The sequence below is a fragment of the Polistes fuscatus genome, unplaced genomic scaffold (assembly GCF_010416935.1).
Source record: "Polistes fuscatus isolate 324 unplaced genomic scaffold, CU_Pfus_HIC Scaffold2, whole genome shotgun sequence".
Taxonomy (NCBI): Eukaryota; Metazoa; Arthropoda; class Insecta; order Hymenoptera; family Vespidae; genus Polistes; species Polistes fuscatus.
Window position 1 is genome coordinate 8,872,721 of NW_025113096.1, and position 19,113 is coordinate 8,891,833.

The 19,113-nt window shown below is 27.9% G+C and overlaps 5 protein-coding genes across 7 annotated transcripts; 3 read left to right on the top strand and 2 right to left on the bottom strand.

Annotated features, from left to right (window-relative positions):
• The first annotated feature begins 291 nt into the window (after positions 1–291).
• Positions 292–6,941, top strand: LOC122516940 (nitric oxide synthase, salivary gland). 2 transcript variants are annotated; one of them, XM_043635183.1, is made up of 25 exons: positions 292–671; positions 1,002–1,138; positions 1,226–1,388; positions 1,462–1,553; positions 1,658–1,799; positions 2,262–2,401; positions 2,462–2,636; positions 2,719–2,820; positions 2,894–3,088; positions 3,176–3,273; positions 3,349–3,493; positions 3,579–3,683; positions 3,749–3,816; positions 3,957–4,100; positions 4,184–4,358; positions 4,435–4,564; positions 4,639–4,717; positions 4,801–4,991; positions 5,076–5,245; positions 5,331–5,541; positions 5,613–5,700; positions 5,769–5,893; positions 5,974–6,119; positions 6,199–6,390; positions 6,487–6,941. In XM_043635183.1, the coding sequence occupies exons 1-25, from the start codon at positions 567–569 to the stop codon at positions 6,592–6,594; spliced, it is 3,426 nt and encodes a 1,141-aa protein (XP_043491118.1). In that variant the 5' UTR covers positions 292–566; the 3' UTR covers positions 6,595–6,941. The 2 variants fall into 2 exon arrangements, with proteins under 2 accessions (XP_043491118.1, XP_043491117.1); XM_043635182.1 differs by having other exon boundaries at positions 295–671; positions 4,798–4,991.
• Positions 6,925–8,761, bottom strand: LOC122516947 (succinate dehydrogenase [ubiquinone] iron-sulfur subunit, mitochondrial-like). The gene is made up of 7 exons (XM_043635190.1): positions 8,644–8,761; positions 8,217–8,347; positions 7,981–8,124; positions 7,715–7,910; positions 7,508–7,609; positions 7,255–7,377; positions 6,925–7,164 (listed from the first exon to the last, which is right to left on the bottom strand). The coding sequence occupies exons 1-7, from the start codon at positions 8,686–8,688 to the stop codon at positions 7,063–7,065; spliced, it is 843 nt and encodes a 280-aa protein (XP_043491125.1). The 5' UTR covers positions 8,689–8,761; the 3' UTR covers positions 6,925–7,062.
• A 631-nt stretch (positions 8,762–9,392) lies between these two features.
• On the top strand, positions 9,393–10,939 carry LOC122516948 (coenzyme Q-binding protein COQ10 homolog B, mitochondrial). Its single transcript, XM_043635192.1, has 3 exons — positions 9,393–9,478; positions 9,911–10,033; positions 10,489–10,939. The coding sequence occupies exons 1-3, from the start codon at positions 9,408–9,410 to the stop codon at positions 10,931–10,933; spliced, it is 639 nt and encodes a 212-aa protein (XP_043491127.1). The 5' UTR covers positions 9,393–9,407; the 3' UTR covers positions 10,934–10,939.
• Positions 9,948–19,070, top strand: LOC122516941 (general vesicular transport factor p115). Its single transcript, XM_043635184.1, has 13 exons — positions 9,948–10,033; positions 14,981–15,257; positions 15,455–15,683; positions 15,753–16,009; positions 16,115–16,316; positions 16,563–16,711; positions 16,786–16,976; positions 17,036–17,208; positions 17,393–17,820; positions 17,895–18,075; positions 18,165–18,349; positions 18,430–18,816; positions 18,928–19,070. Exons 2-13 carry the CDS (start codon positions 15,180–15,182, stop codon positions 18,988–18,990), a joined length of 2,523 nt encoding a protein of 840 aa, XP_043491119.1. The 5' UTR covers positions 9,948–10,033; positions 14,981–15,179; the 3' UTR covers positions 18,991–19,070.
• On the bottom strand, positions 11,179–14,192 carry LOC122516945 (glycosylphosphatidylinositol anchor attachment 1 protein). 2 transcript variants are annotated; one of them, XM_043635188.1, is made up of 10 exons: positions 13,661–14,192; positions 13,358–13,575; positions 13,112–13,268; positions 12,829–13,037; positions 12,547–12,764; positions 12,298–12,479; positions 12,096–12,220; positions 11,807–12,006; positions 11,576–11,743; positions 11,179–11,478 (listed from the first exon to the last, which is right to left on the bottom strand). In XM_043635188.1, the coding sequence occupies exons 1-10, from the start codon at positions 13,800–13,802 to the stop codon at positions 11,208–11,210; spliced, it is 1,890 nt and encodes a 629-aa protein (XP_043491123.1). In that variant the 5' UTR covers positions 13,803–14,192; the 3' UTR covers positions 11,179–11,207. The 2 variants fall into 2 exon arrangements, with proteins under 2 accessions (XP_043491123.1, XP_043491122.1); XM_043635187.1 differs by having other exon boundaries at positions 12,090–12,220; positions 13,661–14,190.
• Positions 19,071–19,113: the final 43 nt, after the last annotated feature.

The following is a 19,113-nucleotide window of genomic DNA, read 5'->3' on the forward strand; positions in this document are numbered from 1 at the left end:
CTCAAGAAGCATAATATTCTTCTTCGACTACCTGATAGAATTAAAAAAAAAAAAACTGTGAAATATTATAATGAACTCATTTAATGTCGCTTTATAGCTGCGTTAGCGTAACGTTGCGAAAGATTAAACAATGTAGGTTGTATAAATTTGTATAATTCGAGATTGCGAGAAACAGTTTAAAAATGTCGAATATTTCGTTCTATATTTATAATAATATTAATTAAAAGTAGTTGTAAAAAAAAAAAGAAAAGAGACTATTTTTGCTGATAGAAAATAAATCGATGACGCGAAAGTGGCGCATGTGAAACGTCGTTTGAGAAAAGCATATTCATCTCCTGATTCCTCTGGTCTGCCTCCCACGCGTCACTCGTTCTTTTCTCATTCCGTGTCCTCAACGGAGGAGGAAAAAAGGACTTCTCTACTGTGCATATAAATTTGCGCGCCTCTTTTTTCTCTCGCAGGTCAGAACAGTGAATCGGATAGATTTTTCTTTCTATTTAAATGAAGAACGAAGAAAAGAATATATTAATTTTATAATCTCTTTGCTAAAATCTTAATTTAAAATAATGAAGGACTTGGAACCTGCATCCTGCCAAAAAAAACCCACTAAATTAAGAAATCTTATACATAAGACAGAAGCGTTCGATGTATTACATACAAAATATGCAGAGGTGAGTATCGATTTTTTCAATTTCTTTTTCTTTTATATTTTAATTCTTGTTTCCTATTATTTGTATTTTTTTATGGAATAATTATACATAATAGTACACTAATAATAATATTGCCATTATAATATTATATAAATTTTAATATAATATTAAATGTGTAAATATTATATTCGAATTTTTCCGTATTTTTAAATACAAGTTTATTAATTTTTCATGTCATCTCTATTTAAAATTTAATTATATATATATATGATAATATTAATAATTAATTTAATTTAACAATAATGGATATATACATATTATTTATTGTTAATTTCTTTTTACTTTTTTTAGAGAACACTATGTTCTGACCAAGTTTGTCTTGGAAGCATAATGGCCTTACCTAATCATGGAACAGAACCACGACCTAAAGAAGAAATACTCGTTCATGCGAAAAACTTTCTTGAGCAATATTTCGCTTCTATTAGAAGGTTTTAAATATAAAAATATTGTTATATATTTTTATAAAAAATATTAAATAAATTAATATGCGAAATAAATTCGTCATTATCTCGTAGACTTGGCGGTGATGCACATCGTTTACGCTGGGAAAGTATACAAAAAGAAGTTGCTATTACTGGTACTTATCAATTAACAGAAACAGAACTGGTTTTTGGCGCAAAATTAGCATGGCGTAATGCAGCCCGTTGTATCGGCCGTATACAATGGTCCAAGTTACAGGTTTGTTTTTGCTAATTATTGTTTCTATCCTGATATTTATTATTATTTGTTAAAATAATGTTACTACTCGTAGGTTTTTGATTGTCGCTATGTTACAACAACCAGTAGTATGTTCGAAGCTCTATGTAATCATATTAAATACAGTACAAACAAAGGGAACATAAGGTAAATTGTTTTTATATTTTTTAAATTTTTAATATTTATTTATTAAAATATATTATATATAAAAAAATTATTTATATAAAAAAATTATTAAACTTTTATTGTAGATCTGCAATAACTATATTTCCTCAACGAACAGATGGAAAACATGATTATAGAGTATGGAATCAGCAATTAATTGGATATGCTGGTTATAAGAATCCAGATGGTACAATTACTGGTGATCCAGCAAATGTTGAATTTACAGAAGTAAGAATTAGCTCTAATAATAAATTAATACCTTTTTTATTATACAGTGTCTTTCACCTAACTAGACCACCTTAAATATATTGCTTATTTCGTATGATAGAAAAAAATGTCAGAAGAAAAAAATATTCTGTTCGAAGGCGCCAATACGGTGGTGGGCCGAATTGTTTTCTCAAGGTCATTTTCTCAAGATTTCAAGATCATTTTTTTTAAATAAGACTGCATATTTTCACTACACAGTCTTATAGCTTATAAAAAAACGAATCCAACGAGTTACAATATATTGACTTTTCTCATCAAGTAAAAAATCTTCTCTTGTACAAGAAACAACATTTCACATTGGCGTAATTGAACAACCACCGTATTAACGCCTTCGTGTCTAGTTAGTGGTCGTTAGTCGTGGTCTAGTAAGGTGAAAGATCCTGTATATAAGAAATTACTTCTAACAATGAATATTTTGTTCAGCTTTGTATGAAATTAGGGTGGAAAGGTGAACGCACACGATTTGATATATTACCTTTAGTTTTATCAGCTAATGGTCATGATCCTGATTATTTTGATATACCTTCCGAACTTGTCCTTGAAGTACCTCTTAGTCATCCAACGTAAGTATGATCTCTACTAATGTCTTGATCCAAAAAAAGATTAAAAATTACTGTTTACAGTTATCAATGGTTTGAAAAATTAAATCTCAAATGGTTTGCTATCCCTGCTGTATCAAGTATGGTTTTTGATTGTGGAGGATTAGAATTTACTGCAGCTCCATTTAATGGATGGTATATGAGCACAGAGATTGGTGCAAGAGATCTATGTGATGTTCAACGATATAATTTATTAGAAGTATTTATCTGTATCTTAATATATTATATTATTTTCAATTAAATCTATATATTATGTTAATATATAACAAATATTTGACTAGACAATTGCTGCTCACATGGGACTTGATACTAGAACATCCACTTCATTGTGGAAAGACAAAGCTATGATTGAAGCTAATGTTGCTGTATTACATAGTTTCCAGGTAGTAAATTTAATACTTACATCAGTAGTAAATATTACAAAATTGAAACTAATAATTAAGAAAATATTTTTAGATGAAAAATGTTACCATTGTTGATCATCATACCGCTTCTGAATCTTTTATGAAACATTATGAAAATGAAATGCGTTTAAGAAATGGCTGTCCTGCAGATTGGTTATGGATAGTACCACCAATATCAGGTTCTGCTACTCCCGTCTTTCATCAAGAAATGGCACTCTATCATCTAAAACCTTCTTATGATTCACAGGTTTTTATTGATTATTATTGAATTTTCATTTTAACAATATCAATGCTAAAATTAATATATGTATAATGATATAAATTATAATACTAGGATCCAGCATGGAAAACACATGTTTGGAAAAAAGGTAGAGATAAAACATCCGCATCAAAAAAGCCAAGAAAGAAGTTTCATTTTAAACAAATTGCAAGGTAAGCCAGAAAATAACGGGATAAACATTTTTATTTGTATATATGAAACAAATATTAAAATGAAATTTATCTTAGAGCTGTTAAATTTACATCAAAATTATTTGGGAGAGCATTATCTCGAAGAATAAAGGCAACAGTATTGTATGCAACAGAAACTGGAACTTCACAAATGTATGCTGAAAAATTTGGCGAGTTATTGGGTCACGCTTTTCATTCTCAAGTATAATATTATGCTACATATATATCTACATATGTTTAAGATGCATTAATCTTTATGTTGAAGTATAATAAATTAAATTGGTTAGGTCACTTCTATGGCAAAATATGATATCAGCAATATTGAACACGAAGCATTACTCTTAGTAATAACATCTACTTTTGGAAATGGTGATCCCCCAGAAAGTGGAGAGGTACTCAAATTTACATAAAATCTTTCAAATGTGAAAATATTCTGACGCGCTAAAATATCTTTCAGGCATTTGCTCAAAATCTATATGCTATGAAAATGAACGAAGCTTATGTGAATGGAGAAAATAAAATAAGGTAATTGAATGAATGAATATTAAATATACAAAAAAAATGGTTTTTACGTTTGTATACACAGCCATACACGCACAAACATATTTTTACACACATTTTTTTCTGCATTTAATATAAAGATTATTCGCAGCTTTTATGTTTAGTTTAGCAGCATCAAAGTCTTTTATAAAAGCTAATAGTCAAACGAAAACAGATAGTATTAAGGAATTGAACAAATTAGATTCATTACGTGGTTCAACAACAGATTTACATACAGAATATACATTTGGACCTCTCAGCAATGTCAGGTACTTAATGCATGTTTATCAATCTAGAATACTTCATTATAATATATTATACCTTTATATAGAAATAAAAATATTTTTTGCAGATTTGCTGTATTTGCTTTAGGTTCATCTGCATATCCAAATTTTTGTGCATTTGGTCGATATGTTGACAATTTATTAGGTGAATTAGGTGGAGAACGTTTGATGCGTCTTGCACAAGGTGATGAATTATGTGGTCAAGAACAAGCTTTTCGAAAATGGGCGGCTGATACGTTCATGGTATATACTTTGAAAGATCATTTAAATTTTGTTTTTTTTTATTCTTTTAAAGGTATAAAACATACTTATATCGTAGGTCACATGTGAAACATTTTGCTTGGATGATAATGATACATTGTTAGAAGTTGCTCTATCATTAGGATCTGAAGCATTGACACCTACAACAGTACGATTTATAGAAGCTGAACCACAACCAATTGCAAGAGGTACTTTTTTACAAATAATATATCGAAAATGATTATTATAAATTATTATTAATACATTTTCAAATACTTTTTAGCATTAAGCAAATGTCACAATAGAGATGTAACTGTTTGTACTATGTTACGAAAGACTAACTTGAATGGAGAGGAATCAAAGTAATTTAAAATTTAAAATTAATTGATGTCACGTGTAATTATCATGTTGAAAATGAACTTTTTTTATGTTTAATTTGCAGTAGAGCTACATTACTTTTAGAACTTAAGTATACAACGAATGAAGAAATGTCCTATAAACCTGGTGATCATTTGGGAGTATTTGCTTGTAATAGAGCAGAAATTGTTGAAGGAATCTTACAACGATTAGAAACATCATTTGATCCAGATACATCCATTGAATTACAGATGCAAAAACAGTCTCATACACCTCATGGTTTAGTTTAATTATTATTTCATGCAAGAAATTAAGTGAATTATAATGCAATAGGATTTATTTATGTCATTTTACTTTATGCAGGAATTGTGAAAACTTGGGTACCACATGATAAGTACTTATCTAATTCCTTAAGAGTACTATTAACGCGATTTCTGGATGTTACTACACCTCCAACACCAAATCTTCTAAGATATTTCGCATCCATAGCTAAAAATGCACAAGAGCAATCGCGGCTTAATCTTTTAGCTACTGTATGTACCCAATGTTCTAACAGAATGTACAATTTATTATTTTTAAGAAATTTTCATTCAAAAAAATGCATCATCATTCTATTAGGATTCTGCAACTTATGAAGATTGGAGACATTGGAAATTCCCTAATTTATTAGAAGTATTGGAAGAATTTCCATCCGTGAAACCTTTTGCTCCCTTACTTATTTTACATCTTACACCATTGCAACCAAGATTTTATAGTATTTCTTCATCTCCACTTGTACATAAAGGGGAAATGCATCTTACAGTAGCAGTCGTACAATACAAAACAGAAGGTTGATTTTACAAGTTGAAAACAAGTCATATCTTTTTATTACTACAGAAAATTAATGAATATTCTTTTCAGATGGATCCGGTCCAATTCATTATGGTGTTTGTTCTAATTATTTACGTGATGTATTATATGGAGAACCCCTTTATGTATTTGTACGAAGGTAAATCGAACAATATACACAATTAATCTTAAAATATACTTGATAAATCATGTTTTTATTATATTTAGCGCGCCTAACTTTTATATGCCAAATAATACCAAGGCACCCATGATACTTGTTGGACCTGGAACTGGGATTGCACCATTTCGTGGATTTTGGCATCATCGCTGTGCACAAATGAAGAAACAACGAAGTAAAATTTGGCAATATTTTGTTCATTGTAAAATATCAAACGTGATATCATAATAGTAATACTTAAATGACAATTTACAGATGAAGAATTTGGAAAGATGTGGTTATTTTTTGGCTGTCGTCAGAGATGTTTAGATCTTTATGCACAAGAAAAGAAAAAGATGGTAGATGCTGGTGTTTTGGATAAAGTTTTTTTAGCATTGTCTCGTGAATCTGGTTTACAAAAAGTAAATTTGTCTAAATTTTAAATTTATATCTATAAGAAATTGAAATGTTGAATTTAATGATTATTTTCTATTCTTGCAGACATATGTACAAGATTTAATTCAAGCTGAATCAGCTTATATTTATGATATGTTGATGCATCAGCAAGGACATTTTTATGTTTGTGGAGATTGTACGATGGCTGAAGATGTTTACCAGACATTAAAACAAATTATTCAAAGTCATGGTCAAATGACGGATGAAGAAGTTCAAGCATATATGCTGTCATTAAGAGTAAAAATCATGTTTAAATAACAAATAGAAATTAGTTTAAATGGTTATATAAACTTTATATGTTATTCATATGTATTAATTATATCTTAATTACAGGATGAAAACCGTTATCATGAAGATATATTTGGCATAACTTTACGGACAGCGGAAGTTCATAATCGATCTCGCAAGGCAGCCAGAATTAGAATGGCTGCACAGCCATAAAACCGATAATGAGAATAACAATTGTGATTTATTCGCTCTTTAAATAGATTTCAATGGTTAACATATCAGATTTTATGCATATCTTATAGAAAATTGAATTTTAATTTCTAATGCTATAAATTGATATAATATTATAAATTTATAAAATCTGTCAGTAATATATTATACGAAGGATGAAAATAAATAAATAAATGAATAAAATAAGATTGTAATAATATCATTCTAAGTACTATGGATATCTCAACTGATATTTGAAACATAAATTAAATATACATTTGATTTATAAGCACATAACAAATATAAGTGTTATACGAAGTAATATCTTCAAAATAAACTGGCTTAATCTTTACTTTATTACCCTATTAAAAAGGGTTTACTATTAATTTTAACAGCATCATTTTATGAAATTAAACTATTAAATAATTACATACACAATAAAATGAGCTGTGAAACATTTTTCTTATTCTTCTAATTATGCAAAGCTGTAGTGTCTAGTCCTGGCTTAGGTTTCTCCGCAACATTTGCTAATAATTTTTTAATTTCTGCTATTGCTTTTCCAGGATTAAGTCCCTGAAAAAAGAAATTATTTTAAATAAACTTATTTCATATATATAAAATTTATCTAACAAATAGTAATAATAATTTTATATGATACTCAACCTTTGGACAAGTACGGGTGCAATTCATAATTGTGTGGCAACGATAAACAGAATATGGATCCATTAATTTTTCAAGACGTTCTTTTGTCTGAGTATCTCTTGAATCAATAATCCATCTATATGCCTGAAAAAAATAAGAGATTGTCTGTGTACTTATGTTTATATAATAAAATTATCAATGTTTTATGTAATTGTGCAATGATGCAATAAAATTATATAATACTTTAAAATACTAAAGTTTTATAAATGCTTACTTGCATAAGAACAGCAGGCCCTAAATATTTATCACCATTCCACCAATATGATGGACAGGAAGTACTGCAGCAAGCACAGAGAATGCACTCATAGAGACCATCCTATACAATATAATACAAATAAATAAAATAATATTAACATAATATATTTTATACAACTCTCTTATAAATAGTATACCATTATAAATCATATTTAATAATACTAACCAATTTTTTACGGTCTTCAACGCTTTGTAAATACTGCTGACTACCTGTCTCTTTAACATCATTACGTTGAAGCCATGGTTGTATACTTCGATACTGATTATAAAAATTATTAAGATCTGGCACAAGATCTTTAACAATATACATGTGAGGTAATGGATAAATCTTACTAGGAGAACTCAGGTTGTCATCAATTTTACTGTAAATTATTTTTATTTATAAATAATCTTATTTTCCAAATATAATGTTATTAAATAAATAATGAATACCTGATACATGCAAGCGTGTTAGTTCCACCAATATTCATAGCACACGATCCACATATGCCTTCACGACAAGAACGGCGAAAAGTTAAAGATGGGTCTATTTCATTTTTAATTTTGATTAAAGCGTCAAGTACCATAGGACCACAACTAAAATAAATACCGATAAATAATAATAACAGAACATAATAACTATTTATTCTATCATATTAATACTTTTATAAGTAACAACACATATATACCTATTTAAATCTACTTTATAATCTTGCATAAAGGGTTTTTCATCAGGCTTATCTGGATTCCACCGATAGACAGAAAAAGTTTTTAATCTGGCTTCAGCATGTTGACTTGCTGATACATGTAGAGCTCGTACCTATAGTTTGAATTTATATGGACTTGTAATTATATAATTTTTAACATTTTTGTATTTTAACATATGAACTTTGAACAAATATTATAAGTAACATATTTGATGTGGTATTAATTTAACATTATAAATCGAATACTTCACACAACAAATTATTTGACGTTTCTAAACAAGTTATCGTTTTTATAAATACTAAAGTATTCGTGAAAACGTATTTCGCCTATGGGTATATATTTTTTTTCATACAATTATGTTTAATAAATGAAAAACGCATAATAATCATAACTGCACAAAATACTTACTTGTCGGAATGCATTTTTGCAACTTTGTGGAATAATACCTGCCATTTTCCACAAAAAGAATTTATCCAAGTCGTTTATTCATTATGTAACTGGTGCACGTGCGGAGGTACCAACATAACTACAAATACAACATAAAATTTTCATTTATGACATATTTATATACTAATACAACACATTGTCGAATAATTTTTAATGTAAAGATTTTAATGTTAACGAAATAGAGACCATGTAAATTCATGATAAAAATATGTAAATAAAATATGTTTTTATATTTTTAGAGAGAAATGTAAGCATTAAGAATATAAATTCGCCCCACCTATTCTAATTAAAAAAAAACACGAATAAAACTATTTCTTTCTTTTTTTCAAACAAATAATTATTGTTTTTTTATTAATTAATATTATTTGTATTAAATTACAAATTCAATTTAAATTTTATAAAAATTAAAATTAATATCATCCTTCTCCCTCTTCTTTTAGTTTTTCTTATATAAAGAGTGATATATTTATAATACACGTGAGATACATGCTTTTTCTTTCGATAGCATGTTACGCTTTGTTCATATACATAGCTTATTAAGTTATTTTTTGTTAGAATGGTATTATATCTTTGAGATATAATGATGAAAGTGTTTAAAAAATTGTAACGAATAACTTATGTATTATTAAGAGAGAGAGAGAGAGAGAGAGAGAGTGAAAGAGAGAGAAAGAGAAAAAAGACGATGTTAGAATTTAGTATAAAATCAAAGTGTATGGTGAAATGTTATGAACGACACGTTTTTTATCTTACAGTGGATTAGAAAACTAAAGAAAAAAATTATCTTTAATATGTTTAGGTAACAATATTACGTAATTATTACTTTTTGATAATCGCTAATGTTTATTTTAAGTATAGGTTAGGTAACTGTAGTTTATATGAAATATGTATTATTTTTATTATATAATTCATTGTAATAGATTTATTAACAAAAAAATCTATTTTTTTTAACAAAAAACTAATATTATTTACATGTTCTTTATATATTTATTTATTTTTTATAATTTTTTTTTAATTTATGATTAAAAAGATTGTTCAAAGGAAGAAGAAAATCCCTGAATATTGTTGAAATATATTTAAGATAAATATTACATCTTTAAATTATTTGTGCTAGAATTAAAAAATAATTAACATTTGTAATAACTTGAAATAAAAAACATTTGTAATAACCTGAAATAAAAAACATGAAATCTATCATATAATATAATTAAATTTGTGATGGTTATTTCAGGAATACTTTCGTATTAGAACAACGTATTTTACAATGTAAACATAATTACATTAAAGTCAACTTTAAAAATATGGCACAGCAGTCTGGCAAATTGAAAGAATATGAAGGCCGAAAACTTGTCGGGTAAGTACACATATATGTTATCCTTTTATTTTTTTTATTATTCTGTATCTACAATTATATAGTATATATATATATAATTGATATCGAGCATTTTCCATTTGTTGTATATACGTATTTTATCTCATTTAATTTAACAGTTAATTTAACATTTAATTTTTCATCATAAATTATTTGTAACCTCTTTTAATAATTAATTTGATTTTTTTAAACTTAAACATGTCGTAAAGGAAATAAAAATAGAGGAGATTCGTCTTTTATATATTAAAATTAAGGCAATTAATTTAGTTTGATTTCTAAATCAGAAAATATGTTTACTTTCCCTTCAATTTGTTTAAACATAAAGAAATCTAGATAATTGCTTGAAATGTTTTTTTATATGAAAATTAATTGATATTTAGCACTTGAATAAAAACTAAATATTAAAAATTGATTAGAAAAATACATTCTCTTTTTAGGTTTTCAATGGAACAAATTTACACTGTGGTAGCAGATGTAGGGAATTATAAAAAATTTGTACCTTTTTGTAAAAAGTCAGATATTATTTATAGAAAAGAAAATTTTCTTAAAGCTAATCTAATTATAGGATTTCATCCACTTACTGAAAGTTATACTTCTGAAGTATCAATGGTACCTTCTCGTCTTGTTAAAGCAGATTGTACTGACGGCATATTATTTGATCATTTGAAAACATTATGGATTTTTAGTCCAGGCTTAAAAAATAATGTAAATACATGTGTAATAGATTTTTCTTTATCGTTTGAATTTAAGTCAATCATTCATTCTCATTTGTCTAATTTATTTTTTAATGAAATTGTAAGACAAATGGAAAATGCTTTTCTTCAAGAGGCTGGAAAGAGATATGGTAAACCATGCTTGAAAACAGTACGATTAGAAAGATAACAAAAATAAGACGTTCAATGTAAATTTATTGGCAATCATAATAATTTACCAAAGAGTTTATTTATTTCGTTAAAGAACTATTCAAATAGTTTATTTCTTTAATCATTTTTAAATACAAAATATCCATAAAATAAATGATATAACAAAAAAATAGAATAAATATGTATTTATAAATATAAAATAAAGAAAACAGTATATGGAATAATTATCTCATTATCATTAAAGTCACAAATTTTGGAACATTATTGATTGTAAAGAGTTTATTTAGAATTTATTATGATGCGTTTTTAAGACATACAATATTCCAAAATAGTAACCAAATGGGAAGCATTACAGTCATGGTTACATTATAAAACCAATTTCCATAAATCATAGAATCAATAATACTGAATACAAATGCTTGTTTAGTGGCACGATATCCACTAAATATAAGAGATAACAAGGATTGTTCTGAAAAGTTTACATAAGTATACCCTAAAATAACAATAGATGACGCAACAAATGGATGAAGTAAAATCCATAATATATACAACAAAATTCTGAATCTAGAACAAATGATATAATCAAATCGTTATTATAGCATTAATATAATTACACATATATAATTATTATATTAATATAATTATATTCTGTAAAATTTACCTCGAAGTAGACCCTTGCCTTGGTTTACTAAATAAAGCAGCTGGCACATACACAGATGCTGCTAATAATGCTAATGAAAAATTACACATTGCAACGCATATAAGAGTTGTAGCTAATTCCACCGACGCAATTACGCAAACCAATAAAGTATTTTCATATTTCACTTCTCTGGAACAGAACATATTTACTAGTGTAAAATTATTATTCCTTAAATTTTAGTATTTATTTTACCTTCTTGCAGTCAAAGGCCATAGTAACGTTAAAATCGTAGCAATAGCATTACCAATGTATATAGAATCTTCTGTACGCAAATAGTTCCCCATTTGTCTACCAATTGAAGTAAACATTTGTGGGGATAAAAGTAAACATACCCCAAATGTATGTGCCCATAATATTTCTGAAGCAATATTCCCAATATCGAATTTTTTTACCTACACACACAAAGTATATTTAATTAACAAATATATTCAGACTAAATGGTAATAATACATAATATTTCACAAACAATGTGAACCTTAACATTTTTAACTTGTACGTTGTTTTTATCATCATTTTGTGGTACCGGAGCTTGGAGTTTTTGCCACATAGAAAATGCTTTTATAAAAAGACTAGCAACAATTAGTACTAAAGGACGCATATATAAACCTACAAAAATTTATATAGAATTTGTATAAACTTAGTGAGTTTATTAAGTGAGCTTATAAGATATTCTATTAACTTACTTATTGAAACATATCTATCTGTTGAAGGTAAAAGATAAAAAAAGTATGATTGGTGAAAACGTTCTAATAAATTATTTAGCGAGCGTACCATACTCTCTACCACGCGTCCAACTTGATAAAAACTTACTGAACCTTTACCGGTTTTTTCAAATCCTTCTAAAGTAACAGCTTCTATACCAAATCTATAAAACATAAATTATATATATATATCATTCAAGAATGTTGTAACACTTTTACTAAATGCTATACCTGTGAAACAATCCATGATTTCCAGTTGGTGTGCCAGTAGCTTGAGTAGCTACCATTGCCATTAATGTATTAAATTGATACCACCATTTTTTCAATGTATTTTTATCATTACTATCAAGTCTGCGTTGGAATGTTTTTTGGATTTCTTCTTTAGCAATCATATTTTGAGCAAGATTGAAAAGATCTAAGTTAGGTAGTTGTCCATTTAATCCCTCAACCTTTTTCAATATAATAGATATTAAAAATAAATATTGAATATAAAAAATGTTTGAAAAACTATACCTTAACATCTATAGATGAAATTCTCATTGCATGTAATTCTAAATTAACGGCAGCTTGAATAGAACCAGCATGGCCAGGTAAGTCACCAGATATTAAGATACCTTCTTGACCACTTGTAACACCGTGATATGCATCTAGCCATGCCTGCATGCCTAATTGTTCATATTCAGTTACCAGAAAAATAATATCTTTAGCCCAATACTTTTGTTCTAAAAGGAAATCCATAATATAATTTTTTTATAATATCGTTATTATTAATTATATTGATTTATAAAGAATATACTTCTACAAAACTTTGCAAATGCCAATAGCAATGCAACAGAAGGTGCTGTACTTAAATAAACGCTATTAATAGGCCGGAAAGGTACACTAACAACAATTGCTTCAGTACTTGCTGCTTTGGGGGCTCTAACTATTCCATAAATATTTTGTCCTGTAAACTGAAAACTTTATCATTAATTTTTGATAGTGAATAATAACTTGAAATTGTATGGATATATTACATTATATGAATACTTTATTTCTTTACTTTTTGTTCTTTAAATGGATATATCAGCGAAAAATTATGGACGAAAGTGTCGAGATAAAGTTGATTAAATTTGGCTGACAACCATGCATAAGGCATACTATCTGGATATCTTTTCATTTCATTTATTAATTCATAATAAAATTGTTTTGACGTTTGATCTAAATTGCTCTCTTTTGTTACCAATCCAGGCAATAAAGCATTCTCAGAGAAATAAGTATCTGAAAAAAATAAACAATGTGAATTAACTATCATAATCATTGACAGATCATTCATTTATGATTTTAATTAAAAAATTATTTTTACGATCGTTAAATGTTGGTACTGCTAGAATCATTGTGCATATAATTCCACCGATATAAAGCAAAAAACACAACTGTTTTTCTCTTTTCAAGAAAAATTTGATTAATTTTCCTGTGCCTGCTCTGGGATCAGTTAATAAACCCATTTTTTTAGTTTATTTAGTAGTTTTATATTGTATAAATGAATAAAATTTATTTAATAATTATATAAACACATTTTATTGTTCAAGTATATATCCAATATATTTTTTGGTTAAATTTATAATATTATATTGTGCTTATACTAATAAGCCCAACGAATCTTTACAAGTTAGTTTAGTTTCTACAGTGCGGCGTGTATTGTCAAATACATGTAACTAGGTCTGCGCGGTTTATTCAATTTTCTGTCGTAAAATATTTTAGCGGGAACGTTTGAAACATGATTTAAGACGATGCAAAGTTCAACAACAATATATTTGTTTAACAAGAAGTATAACAATGGGATTGCTCGGGAAATTTAATGCAAGTTAACTCAGTTCAAGATGCAAGAAAAGGAGCAGCAAGCAAATTCTGTTTCTTGTTTCCTTGATATTTAAATAATATTATTGTTCCATTGCATATATTCTAAAATGTCTTTCAGTCGGCGCCATATTCATGTATCCGATTTAAAATTTTGATGCCCTTAATTTGTAATAATATAACTTCAATAATAAATATTGTTATATTTGGCTATATAATATTTTAACAATGAATTATATACATTTTGTGATTAGAGTTAGGTTAAGAAAAGGCCGAAAACAATAGAGTACTGATTATGTCATTTTTCTATGTCAGAGAATTTTGTTCGTTACGCGCATACGCGATAATTCTTTCAATGAATGAAGGCGGTAAGGTTAATTCACGTACTAAAATATATTATTTGGAGAATAAAATACTAAGGAATTTATTAATTTTCTATATTTCCACAAATTTAAGACTATTTTTTTCTATTCTCTATTATTAAAATTTATTATAATTTTTGGATGAAGATGAGTAAATTGTGTTTTTTGTTGTATCTTACTCTTACAACTGTTGTATAATTCATTTTCATATTTAATCATATGCGCAGAACATTGCGCATAACGGGTAAAGAAACTTTTTCTGCCTCACTTCATCGCTTACTTTACATTCTAAAGAAACTAGAAATAAAGAAATAAAAAAAACAATTAAGATTAATAATTGAATTAAAATGATAAGATATTAAAAATATATTAATAATTATGTTGAAAAAGAGAGAGAGAAAGAAATTGGAGGAAATTTTATTACTAACTAATATTCTACCAAAGAAATAAATTTTTTTGTTTAGGGGAATAAATGTTCTTGCAATTTGCTATAGTTACACGTGGAGCACTCCACGTAGATCTGTGATATCGACATACTAATCATAAACCTTGTGTCATATGGAAGACTTATCACTTTCTAAGATGCAAGATGCCAATTTGTGATGATTACTTAGCGTGACATGTAGTAACAGAGAATATTTTAAAAAATAAATTCTCAACGAGATGGAATACTTTAAAAGTAGTTTAAAATCTGTTCTGGGTGCTACACCGCCTGGAAACCAGCCATCGGGAGCTGAAACGGTACATAATAGATATATATTTATACCGGGTAACCTTATAATTGCTTCATCAGAGCAACAAGTTTTGTATAGGAATTTTTTTTCAATTAATTCAATCATTACATTTACGATAAATATGTAGTACATATTTACTCTGACAATATTTACACGTCGTAAAAAAGCTGTTTCAATTGTCACTAACATATGATTGATGTACAGGTGGAAAAGTTAGTGGACAGACTTCAATCATCTACGTTACTCGATGACAGAAGAGATGCATGTCGTGCACTTAAAGCTTTATCTCGCACTTATCGTGTGGAAGTCGGTGCTCAAGGAATGGATACCTTAAGGCAAGTTTTAGAAATGGATAGAACTGATTGTGAAATCATTGGTTTAGCATTGGATACTCTTTGTAATATAACAAATCCTGAAACATTTAGCGAGGAAGGTAAGCCAAAATATGATCTTATTGTGATCATTTATTATAGTATCATAAACTGTATATTTGTCTTTTTAGTCAATAAACATGGACCAAAAAATAAAATAGGTGAACAATTCACTGAAATATTTATTAAACAGCCGGACAGTGTCAGTTTGGTTTTAACATTTTTAGAAGAATTCGACTTCAGAGTTAGATGGCCAGCATTAAAATTACTAACGCATTTATTAGCTAATAGACCTAAAGAAATTCAAGAAATCATTTTGGTTAGTCCAATGGGAGTTTCTAAGCTAATGGATCTTCTTTGTGATAGTAGAGAAGTTATAAGGAATGATGTATGTATATATTTATGAAGCACTTATTGCATTTAACATTTGTAAATATTTATATTATATAAATCATACTATTAATAATTTATAAACAATACTACCTGCATTTAGGTATTATTGTTACTAATACAATTAACAAAAGGCAATGCGAACATTCAAAAAATCGTGGCCTTTGAAAATGCATTTGATCGTATTTTTGATGTTATCATGCAAGAAGGTGGAGCTGAAGGTGGTATAGTTGTGGAAGATTGTTTATTACTAATGTTAAATCTTCTTAGAGGAAACATAAGCAATCAGACTTTTTTTAAAGAAGGTAATTGTATATTCTATAATATTTAACACATTGACAGCCGGCGACCTAAGAGACAATTAAAACCTGAGCGCCGGCAACGTATCGGCTACTTAAATCACTGAATAGCTCAGAGATCCGCGTTGTCGCGGGGCCGGCGCTCAAGTGACAGACTCACAAACCCGCATTTTCGCGAAGCCGGCTGCCAGTGTGTTAATGGAATATGCAAAGATAAGGAAGAATAATATTTTTTGTTTATGAAAACAATAGGTAGTTATATTCAGAGATTAACACCCATGTTCCAAATGCAAACAGAAATGGATGATAATCTGATAGGTTGGAGCCCACAAAAAGTATCCAATGTTCATTGTATGATACAGGTTGTTCGTGCTTTAGTAGCACCCAGTTGTCCAGCTCAGGTATTTATAAACAAAGATAGCGATATAGTATTATAAATATAGTAGTAAATTTTTATTTTTGGACATACTTAAAGGCATTAGCTGCTTGTCAGAAAAATATGAAAGGTTGTGGCTTATTACAAGCTTTATGTAATATACTAATGGCTAGTGGAGTACCAGCCGATGTGTTAACTGAAATGATAAATGCTGTAGCAGAAGTTATTAGGGGAAATGCTGTTAATCAAGAATATTTATCAAGTGTTATGGCACCTAGTACACCTCCAAGGTAATAATTATCTATGCGAAAGAACTATTCTTAAAAATGATACAATTGTCTTATTACAGACCGGCAATTGTTGTTTTATTAATGTCTATGGTAAATGAGAAACAACCATTCCTTCTAAGGTGCTCTGTATTATACTGTTTCCAATGTTTCCTTTATAAAAATGAAGTAGGACAAACTCAACTAATTCAAACTTTATTACCTCAAGGCAATGAAGTACCTTCTTTAACAACAGGTTTGCTGGATAATATTATTATTAATTTTCATATTTCATTAAGAATGTACTATACATCTTAGATTTAATCTGAAATTCTGTTTAAAATTGAATAGTTCGTTAGATAAATTTTTCTTTTAAATATCTTTTAGTTTTTAAAAGTAAATATTCAGAGATAAAAGATAGTTTCGAAACCTGTTGGTAGGACAGTTGCTGTGCGGAGGATTATTTTCTCCAGATCCACTTTCAAATTGGTTTTCTGCAGTAGCATTATCTCATGCACTGATTAATAATAATGTTCAAAAGGAAGAACTCTTAAGAGTCCTTCTTGCTACTAATATTGGCAAGCCACCAGTTACTTTGATGCAGCAGTGCATTTTGTTATTGCAACAAGAAAACAAAACTCAATCTAAATTAGGATTAGTAATGTTACTCTGCAGATGGACTGCTAACTGTTCTGCCGCGGTGAAGGCTTTCTTAAATATTGATTCTTCCATTACATATTTAACAACTCTTTTATCATCGCAAGAAAATAATGAAGATTTATTGGAAATTTTATTTCAAAGTATGTGTGCCCTTTTAATTGGTTTGTGTGTACATTTTAATGACGACAATGTACAAGCATATACAAAGGTATAATGATTTGATGATGTTAAATATGCCCAACATTTCACTTCTATTATTAAAATATTTATTATTATTTTTAGGAAAAATTATGTAATTTAATAGGAAATAGAATTGGCCTAGAAAGATTTCAGGATATTATTGGTGGTATATCGAGACACGAGGTTTATTCTCGTGCACTTAAGCATCCTCAACCTGCTGCAAAAAATCCATCAGAACTTTTACTAGATTATGAATTTTGTAGATTAATAAAAACTTTAGAAGGTATGTTATATATTATTTATGTCATTGTAATATTCAAATTCTAACATTTTTATTTAATTTAAATAATTTCTGGATTTGTAATAAATTAGGGGGAGTGATTAAATCAATATTAGATATGAGTAGCGTACATCAAAAAAATCAAATGTCAGTATTGGCGCCAGCAGATTGTACTCTAGTTACACAGTACAAAGATCTTATTAGAGAACAAGATATACAAGTGCAAAAATTAAATCAAACTGTTGATACACTCATGAAAGAAAAACAAGAATTAGAAGTAAGTATGAATAATAAATAATTAGATATATTGCTGATTTTTTAAATATATTTATAAATTTTAATTTTTATTATATTTAGTCTCATGTAAACGAACTTAAAGCTACTGTTAGTTATTTAAAAGATCAAAATTTACTCCTCCGCGTTGCACAAACAAATTTATGCGATGGGAAACAAGCAGTACCTTGTCCAAATAATTCATGTTCCTCTAAAAAAGAACTTGATAAATGTAAAGAAATAGTGACAGAGTTGGAAACAAATTTAGCTAAGTATGCTTTCATAATAGAAGAATATAAACAAAAGGATACAATTAGAAGAGAATCCAATAATCTTGAAGAGAAAATAAAAGAAAAGACAGAGGAACTTGAAAAATTAAAGAAAGATCAGGAAGATCTTCTCGTACTTTTAGCAGATCAGGATAGTAAGATAACACTCTATAAAGAGAAGCTTATTACTTTGGGAGAGAAGGTATTACTTTTATATATATTCGTCATAATTTGTTATATGTAATTTAAATTATACGATTATTTTTATGATCTATAATATCTATTTGAAAATTAATAAATAATTTACTTGTAGGTGGATTCAGATGAAAGTTCTGCAGATCTTGATACTGATGATTTACCAGAATCAAGTAATTGAAGTATTATAATTATGGAAACAAATATTTGGTAAGATTGTTAATTAGGTTATTATTAAACTGTATCTTATCTAAATCTAAATGGTTAATTCATATTTATTTTATTCAAAACGTGTCATTTTATC